This window comes from Nerophis lumbriciformis, linkage group LG20, assembly GCF_033978685.3.
Source record: "Nerophis lumbriciformis linkage group LG20, RoL_Nlum_v2.1, whole genome shotgun sequence".
NCBI lineage: Eukaryota > Metazoa > Chordata > Actinopteri > Syngnathiformes > Syngnathidae > Nerophis > Nerophis lumbriciformis.
This window is the reverse complement of record NC_084567.2, coordinates 13,986,479-13,996,169: the sequence shown is the minus strand read 5'-3', so window position 1 is coordinate 13,996,169 and position 9,691 is coordinate 13,986,479. Positions and strand designations below refer to the sequence as shown.

The 9,691-nt window shown below is 39.2% G+C and overlaps 1 protein-coding gene across 1 annotated transcript; it reads left to right on the top strand.

Moving 5' to 3' along the window:
- The first annotated feature begins 358 nt into the window (after window positions 1-358).
- Window positions 359-7,142, top strand: uqcc3 (ubiquinol-cytochrome c reductase complex assembly factor 3). The gene is made up of 2 exons (XM_061980485.1): window positions 359-661; window positions 6,379-7,142. Exons 1-2 carry the CDS (start codon window positions 545-547, stop codon window positions 6,505-6,507), a joined length of 246 nt encoding a protein of 81 aa, XP_061836469.1. The 5' UTR covers window positions 359-544; the 3' UTR covers window positions 6,508-7,142.
- The last annotated feature ends 2,549 nt before the right edge of the window (window positions 7,143-9,691 follow it).

Sequence of the window (9,691 nt, the reverse complement as noted above, 5' to 3'; positions counted from 1 at the left end):
TGTACCCCGCCTTCCGCCTGATTGTAGCTGAGATAGGCTCCAGCGCCCCCCGCGACCCCGAAGGGATTAAGCGGTAGAAAATGGATGGATGGATATATATGTATGTATAAATAAGTATAAATGTGTATATATATTAAAATAAAGACAATAGAACATGACAATGCGATACAAACAATAAAAATAAGTTAGCAGAAGAGAAGGTTAGGTTAGTAGTGGAAGACGTTTTAGGTCAAATAATTACATACATTTAAAAAAAGACTGGGATAAAATAAATAAAATAATATAGTAGCGTTATCTCGTTCCACACTCCATATAAGAAGGTGGCGGTAATGCACACCACAAGCTTCCTTGCCAACCGCCAATAAACCAGAGAAGAAGAAGGGTAGGGCTAAGCGCGCAGTTCGTGTATTTTGTCCAAGTAGCGACCCGTAGGATCAGGAAGTCGGGAGGTGAACACCTGACTGGACACGCTCCCGTCCACTTATTGACAAGAAGGAAAGTGGTCTTTGCCATCAATATAGACACTTTGATCCATCAGATCAAGATGAGTGCTATGCGAACTGTCCTGTTTTCTACCGGCTTGGTGGCGGTGTTAGGACTCGGCTATGGAATGTGGTCCATTATTACTCCAGGCGAGGAGAGGCGGAGAGAACTCATCAAGGTGACTTTACGTTCTCACAACTTGACATTCACGTCTGACTTTGTCCTCATTTATGTATAAACAATACCGTTACTAAAGTTACATTCGTTCTTGAAAAGACTTCTCTTCGATATTCAAATGTTTGCACGGTTAGCCGCTGAGCGTCCTGTCGTTGCTTGCTAGCCCTTTACGAAAGACTGTCTTTTTGCGCATGCGCCAGTCTCCATGACGTAACACGAGAGATGAGATTTGTGGCTCGTTGATAGAAGCCGGATGCAAAGATCAAATACTTCCGACTTATTAGGGCTCACTACAGTCTTGGAAAATAGGCTTTTAGTACTTTACATGACGCTAGCCCAGAACACATCCCCGTCGTGTCAAATAGTCATTATCAAATACTATGAAAATATTGTCATCTATCATCAATCAATCAATCAATCAATCAATGTTTATTTATATAGCCCTAAATCACAAGTGTCTCAAAGGGCTGCACAAGCCACAACGACATCCTCGGTATAGCCCACATAAGGGCAAGGAAAAACTCACCCCAGTGGGACGTCGATGTGAATGACTATGAGAAACCTTGGAGAGGACCGCATATGTGGGTAACCCCCCCACCCCCCTCTAGGGAGACCGAATGCAATGGATGTCGAGTGGGTCTAACATAATATTGTGAGAGTTCAGTCCATAGTGGATCCAGTATAACAGTAAGAGTCCAGTCCACAGTGGGGTCAGCAGGAAACCATCCCGAGCGGAGACGGGTCAGCAGCGCAGAGATGTTCCCAACCAATATACAGGCGAGCGGTCCACCCCGGGTCCCGACCCCGGACAGCCAGCACCCCATCCATGGCCACCGGATCTGTGTGTCTCCCCTTCCACAAGGGATAGGGGGGAGCAGAGGAGAAAAGAAAAGAAACGGCAGATCAACTGGTCTAAAAAAAGGGGGGCTCTTCAAAGGCTAGAGTATACAAATGAGTTTTGAGATGGGACTTAAATGTTTCTACTGAGGTAGCATCTCTAACTGTTACCGGGAGGGTATTCCATAGTGCTGGAGCCCGAATAGAAAACGCTCTACAGCCCGCAGACTTTTTTTGGGCTCTGGGAATCACTAATAAGCCGGAGTTCTTTGAACGCAGATTTCTTGCCGGGACATATGGTACAATACAATCGGCAAGATAGGCTGGAGCTAGACCGTGTAGTATTTTATACGTAAGTAGTAAAACCTTAAAGTCGCATCTTAAGTGCACAGGAAGCCAGTGCAGGTGAGCCAGTATAGGCGTAATATGATCAAACTTTCTTGTTCTTGTCAAAAGTCTAGCAGCCGCATTTTGTACCAACTGTAATCTTTTAATGCTAGACATAGGGAGACCCGAAAATAATACGTTACAGTAATCGAGACGATCTAATGTTCCGATGTTTGAAAAAAAAGTATGAATGGTATCATGTGCGATACAAGCTGTCCTGCAGAGTGTTTACTTGTGTGTAATATATATATTTTTTTTTAAATATTAAATAAGGTGAAATATGTGTTAGATTATAGGGCAATGCGTATATTGTATTGTGCACTTATATTGCCATATATCAGCTACTGTGTGGAAGTGTGGGGGAACACATATAACAGTGTTTTTCAACCACTGTGCCGTGAGATACAGTCTGGTGTGCCGTGGGAGATTATGTAATTTCACCTATTTGGATTAAAAATATTTTTTGACAACCAGTAATTATAATCTGCAAATTATGTGGCGTTGTTGTGTGTCGGTGGTGTCCAGAGCTTGGCAGCGTAACCGTGTAATGCTCTTCCGTATCAGTAGGTGGCAGCCGGTAGCTAATTGCTTTGTAGATGTCGGAAACAGCGAGAGGCAGTGTGCAGGTAAAAAGGTGTCTAATGCTTAAACCAAAAATAAAGAAAAGGTGAGTGCCCCTAAGAAAAGGTATTGAAGCTTAGGGAAGGCTATGCAGAGCGAAACTAAAACTGAACTGGCTACAAAGTAAACAAAAACAAAATGCTGGACGACAGCAAAGACTTACTGTGGAGCAAAGACAGCATCCACAAAGTACATCGGAACAAGACATGACAATCAACAATGTCCCCATGAAGAAGGATGAAAATCACTTAAATAGTCTTGATTGCTAAAACAAAGTAGATGCGGGAAAATATCACTCAAAGGAAGACATGAAACTGCTACAGGAAAATACCAAAAAAAGAGAAAAAGCCACCAAAATTGGAGCGCAAGACAATAACTGAAACACTACACACAGGAAAACAGCAAAAAACTCAAAATAAGTCACGGCGTGATGTGACAGGTGGTGACAGTACACCTACTTTGAGACAAGAGCTATATTGATGCATGCTTGGTTATGGTTTAAAGTCATATCCAACAATTGCGACGACGACTTTTTACTGTCAACTGAGTTTCGTTTTTTAAATGATTTCTGCTGGCGGTGTGCCTCCGGATTTTTTCAATGAAAAAAATGTGCCTCGGCTCAAAAAAGGTTGAAAAACACTGACATATAAGAGTAACATAAAGGCATTGTATCAACTACAGAAAAGAGCTATAAGGATTATTCATAAAGTAGATTACTTAGAACACTAACATATTTATTAATTCGGGTTTATTGAAATAAAGTTACAGACACCATGTGTCATGTTTAAGGCTAGAAGTAAAACATTACCAGCAAATTTACAAAAAATGTTTGTCATCACTTCTGAGAATGAAGAGCATAGAAGAAAAGGTCATTTCCAACATCAGTATTCAAGGACAACTTTAAAACAAATGTGCATATCAGTGGTGGGGGTTAAACTATGGAATTCTCTTTACAATGAGATAAAAGATTGTAAAAATATATTCCAATTGAAAGAAAATATATAAAGACAGAACATTTTACATTTTGTTTTATATTTATTATTTTACTTATTTTTTGCCTGGTTTTGTATTTGTTTTGTATCATCCCGTGAGGTATATATTACATTTTTTGTTTTTTGTTTTTTTGTTCAGTTTGTACTTCATGAAGTTTTGCACTTGTGTTTTTTTGTGTGTTTTTTTGTTTGTTTTCATTATATTTGGATGCAATTGTTGGTTTATATGATATCATTAAGTAAGACTACGTATTATGTTGAAGGAGCCAGAAAAATATAAGATTTTTCTTCATCCTGCTCCTTCTCAGGCATTGGTGTGTAAATGTATAAATTAATAATTGAGGTATAATTGTCTATGGATCCAAGATGCACATCAATGAAGGAGATAAATAAAAATGAAATGAAATGAAATGTGCGATACAAGCAGTCCTGCAGCGTGTTTACTTGTGCAATATCATGTGCGATGCAAGCAGTCCTGCAGGGTGTTTACTTGTGTGCAATATCATGTGCGATTGAGGCAGTCCTGCAGCGTATTTACTTGTATGCCATATCATATGCGACACAGGCAGTCCTGCAGCATGTTTAATTGTGTGATGTCATGTGCGATACAAGCAACCCTGCAGCATGTTTGTGTGTGATATTATGTGTGATACAAGCAGTCCTGCAGCGTGTTTCCTTGTGTGTGTGATATCATGTGCGATACAAGCAGTCCTGTGGCGGGTTTACTTTTGTGATATCATGTGCAAAGAAGCAGTCCTTCAGTTTATTTGTGATATCATTTGCGATACAAGCATTCCTGCAGCATGCTTACTTGTGTGATATCATGTGCGATACAAGCAGTCCTGCATAGTGTTTACACGTGTGATATCATGTGCGTTACAAGCAGCCCTGCAGCCTGTTTGTTTGTAATATCATGTGTGATACAAGCAGTCCTGCAGCGTGTTTACTTGTGTGATATCATGTGCCAACAAGCGGTCCTGCAGGATGTTTACTTGTGTGTGTGATATCATGTGTGATACAAGCAGTCCTGCAGCGTGTTTACTTGTGTGTGATATCATGTGCGATACAAGCAGTCCTGCAGCGTGTTTGCTTGTGTGTGATATCATGTGCGATACAAGCAGTCCTGCATCGTGTTTACTTGTGTGATATCATGTGCGAACAAGCAGTCGTTCAGGGTGTTTACTTGTGTGTGATATCATGTGTGATACAAGCAGTCCTGCAGCGTGTTTGCTTGTGTGTGTGATATCATGTGCGATACAAGCAGTCCTGCAGAGTGTTTTCTTGTGTGCAATATAATGTGCGATTGAAGCAGTCCTGCAGCGTATTTACTTGTATGCGATATCATATGCGATACAAGCAGTCCTGCACCGTGTTTACTTGTGTGATATCATGTGCGAACAAACAGTCCTGCAGGGTGTTTACTTGTGTGTGATATCATGTGTGATACAAGCAGTCCTGCAGCGTGTTTACTTGTGTGTGATATCATGTGCGATACAAGCAGTCCTGCAGAGTGTTTTCTTGTGTGCAATATCATGTGCGATTGAAGCAGTCCTGCAGCGTATTTACTTGTATGTGATACAAGCAGTCCTGCAGCGTGTTTAATTGTGTGATATCATGTGCGATACAAGCAGCCCTGCAGTGTGTTTGTGTGTGATATTATGTGTGATACAAGCAGTCCTGCAGCGTGTTTACTTGTGTGTGATATCATGTGCGATACAAGCAGTCCTGCGGCGGGTTTACTTGTGTGATATCATGTGCAAAGAAGCAGTCCTTCAGTTTATTTGTGTGATATCATGTGCGATACAAGTATTCCTGCAGCATGCTTGCTTGTGTGATATCATGTGCGTTACAAGCAGCCCTGCAGCCTGTTTGTGTGTAATATCATGTGTGATACAAGCAGTCCTGCAGTGTGTTTACTTGTGTGATATCATGTGCGAACAAGCATTCCTGCAGCGTGTTTACTTGTGTGATATCATGTGCGATACAAGCAGTCCTGCAGGGTGTTTACTTGTGTGTAATATCATGTGTGATACAAGCAGTCCTGCAGCATGTTTACGTGTGTGATATCATGTGCAATACAAGCAGTCCTGCAGGGTGTTTACTTGTGTGTGATATCATGTGCGATACAAGCAGTACTGCAGCGTGTTTACGTGTGTGATATCATGTGCGATACAAGCAGTCCTGCAGGGTGTTTACTTGTGTGTGATATCATGTGCGATACAAGCAGTCCTGCATGGTGTTTACTTGTGTGTGTGATATCATGTGCAATACAAGCAGTCCTTCAGTTTGTTTACTTGTGTGATATCATGTGCGATACATGCATTCCTGCAGCGTGTTTACTTGTGTGATATAATGTGCGATACAAGCAGTCCTGCAGAGTGTTTACACGTGTGATATCCTGTGCGATACAAGCGGTCCTGCAGTGTGTTTACTTGTGTGATATCATATGCGATACAAGCAGAGTGTTTACTTGTGCAAAGCTGGACAGACAGTTAACATCTAAATGTCCTCCAATAAACACTCAATTTCTTCTATTTTACTAAAGTCATTTACAAATGGTGAACATGCTAGGCTATAGGCTACTACGAGCTAGCAGCTACACAACAGCTAAGCACACAATAGCACACAAGCTAGGCATAAGTAATAATCATTGGACAATAAAAACATGTATTAAAAGTATAATTATCAAATAATTATAGTTGCATATTACTTACACATTCAAAGTCTCCAATGCAGAAGCATGAAAGTATCCATTAATAAACGTGTTCGCATCATTCAACTCACTGCTTAACTTCGTGAATTATTGCGATCACTCGGTCTCACAACAAACAAACAAAAGCGACGACCACTCCACTTGATTTGTGTGCGTGTCGCCCGGCAGAACCTGCCGGAATCGAACCCGGGGAGGATGGATGAGATGAGGAAGCGCAACGTTCTGCTGATGCAGAAGCTGAAGGAGGCCGCAGAAACCGACGACAACATCGCCAGAGGACTGGGAAGATCCAGATGACTTGTTGGAACGCTGCCGACGTCCCACTTTGGCCCGCTTGTGTCGACAACACCAATGTGTCGTCTTATTATTATTTCTGTATGCTGTCAATGACTGTACATGGATTATATCACTTTTCATATTGACATGGTTTAAGACACTATTTGAAGTGGTTTGTTGCCAAGTTACACAATACTTTCCTCATGTCACTTAAACAAGTATATTTTATATCATTTACATATCTGAAATAATTAACATACTGAACATTTTTAGCAATTTAATCAAGAAAATCTCATCACAAAATATTTATAATAAACCCTTTTTAATAGTGGTTTATTCCATGACCAATATATTTATTTTCTTGCCAGATTACAAAAAAAAAAGAATTAAAAATGTGCAATTAAAATAATGACAATGATCATCAAATCAAAAATAATAATCATTTAAAAAATGGTTATCATATGGCTCGATTATTGTTATTTCAAACTATATTCTCTACTTAGGCTGCTGCCCCCGCACCGATAGATGGACGATTTGAGGAGTATTTTTTTATTTTATTGTTTAAATTCTATATTTAAAATGATCCAGTAATTTAATTTCAGTTAAAATCTGTATTTAAAGCAAGCACTTTAATAAATAAATGTTTATTCATGTTGTTTATCAATCTTATATGAAGAAGAACATTTTTAATATAATAATGTATAATGGATGCACTGGACACACCTGTCTTAAAGTCCAGCATCAATAAACTGGATACATTAGACGATAGGAAAGGTCATTTCCACACATATGGTTTTCTACACCAAAATTCATCTATTTATTATTATTATTCAACAACTTCTTCTCCAGATTTTGGCGCGCTCTACCTTCCACATTCCCAGATTTCCCAGAATTCCAGGTTTTCCAGGACATTTTTCCCATTCAAATTGAATTGGCCATTTTTCTAACTTCCACCATTTCCACATTTTTCAGCCAATTCAAACACCATCCTGGACATTCAAACTATCATTTTCTCAAGTTCAAAAAAATTCCAGGAAATCCCAGAATTCCCGTTTTTTCAAACACTTTTTTCACCCTTTTTTCTGTCGACTACTCCTTCCACATTTTTCAACCCACTTCAACCGTTCCACCATCAAATCATTCCTCTTAATTAGGACAAAAAACAAAGTTGTTTTTTTAACTGGAAAAATTCCAGGAATTCCATAATACCATTTCTCAATTAAAAATGTTACTACTTCAACATTTCTCAACCGATTTGAAAAATTCCAACGCCAACCATTCATTCATTCAACTCATTCAGATCATTTGTTTTTTGTTTTTTTTTAGCATTTTTCAAAAAATGTCCTCTTTTCCCGAAATTCCCAAATTTCCAGGAAATTCTCATTGAAAAGAATGGCATTCAAGAATTCCCACTCAACAACTTCTTCTCCAGATTTTAACGCGCTCTACCTCCCAAATTTTTCATCCGATTCAAACCGCTCCAACTTCAAACTGTTCAGCCTATTCGGGAATCACGGGCTTTCCCTTAACCAATTCCAAAAATTCCCTGATTTCCCAGAATTCCTGTTTTTCCGGGACATTTTTCCCATTCAAAATGAATTGGCCATTTTTCTAACTTCCACCATTTCCACATTTTTCAACCAATTCAAACCATTCCACCTTCAACACATTTCACCATCCTGGACATTCAAACTATCATTTTCTCAAGTTAAAAAAAATTCCAGGAAACTCCAGAATTCCCGTTTTTTCAAACACATTTTTCACCCTTTTTTCTGTGGACTACTCCTTCCGCATTTTTCAACCGTTCCACCGTCAAATCATTCTTCTTAATTAGGACAAAAAACAAAGTTGTTTTTTGAACTGGAAAAATTCCCGAAATTGCAGGAATACCGTAATACCATTTCTCAATTAAAAATGTTACTACTTCAACATTTCTCAACCAATTTGAAAAATTCCAACACCAACCGTTCATTCATTCAACTCATTCAGATCATTCTTTTTTTCTTTTCTTTTTTTTTTTTTTTTTAGCATTTTTCAAAAACTTCCCTCTATTCCCGAAATTCCCAGATTTCCATGAAATTCCCATTGAAAAGAATGGCACACTTTTCAAAGTTACACAACTCCCAAATTTGTTATCCGATTCAAACTATTCCAACTTGAAAATATACAGCCTGTTCAAAATTGTGTGCTCTCCTTCAACAATTTTAAAAAATTCCCGGGTTTCCAAGAATTCCCAGTTTTCAGGGACATTTTCCCCATTCAAAATGAACTGTCCATTTTTCACACTTTCACATTTTTCAACCTATTCAAACCATTGCAACATCAACACATTCCACTCATCTAACTGACACTTTCCCAAGTTCCAAACCAAATTCCGGTTTTCCTGGAAATTCAAACTCTTCAACATTCAAGCCATTCCAACATTCAAACTATTCTTACATTCATACTACATTCTGCCAGCATTTCAAAATCAGAATACCTTTATTGTCATTGTATGGAAACAACGAAATTGGACAGCAGTCCAGCTCAGTGCTTTTAAAACAAACCTATATAAAATAGTCTTAAGACAACAACAATAATGAAACAATTTAAAATTTAAAAACATAAAATACAAACAAAAAACATATTGCACAGTAGATCTTTATCAGAGGTAAGCAAGTAATAAAGTGGTGAGTGTTCAGGGAAGTGCAGAGTTTAGGGCAATAACAGCTCTAGGATAGAAACAGTTTTTCAGTCTATTTGTCTTTGCTTTGATGGTCTTATAGCGCCTCCCTGAGGGCAAGAGTTCAAGCCAGTGGTGACCTGGGTGGGATGAGTCCCTGAGGATGCTGTTTGCTCTCTTGTTGCAGTGTCTCTTATGCAGGTTCTCTAGAGATGTAAGAGGACATGCAGTGATCCTCTGGGCCGCGTTTATGACCCCCTGTAATCTCTTTCTCTCTGCCACCGTGCAGCTAGAAAACCACACGGAGATGTGCCGTAGGTCAATACTGACCTACGGCAACTTCAGCTTTGGAGCATTCACACGCAATTCCTTCAGGAATTCCCTCTTCTAATTACTCAACAATTTCTTCTTCTCCAGATTTTTACGCGCTCTACCTTCCACATTTTTCAACCGATTCGAACTGTTCCAACTTCAAACTGTTCAGCCTATTCGGGAATCACGGGCTTTCCCTTAACAAATTCCAAAAATTCCCTGATTTCCGAG

Excerpts from the sequence above, each read along its gene's own strand:
- uqcc3 (XM_061980485.1), top strand. The coding sequence starts at position 545 with ATGAGTGCTATGCGAACTGTCCTGTTTTCTACCGGCTTGGTGGCGGTG. Across the intron at positions 662-6,378 it reads GGCGGAGAGAACTCATCAAG|AACCTGCCGGAATCGAACCC; the intron begins GTGACTTTACGT and ends GTCGCCCGGCAG.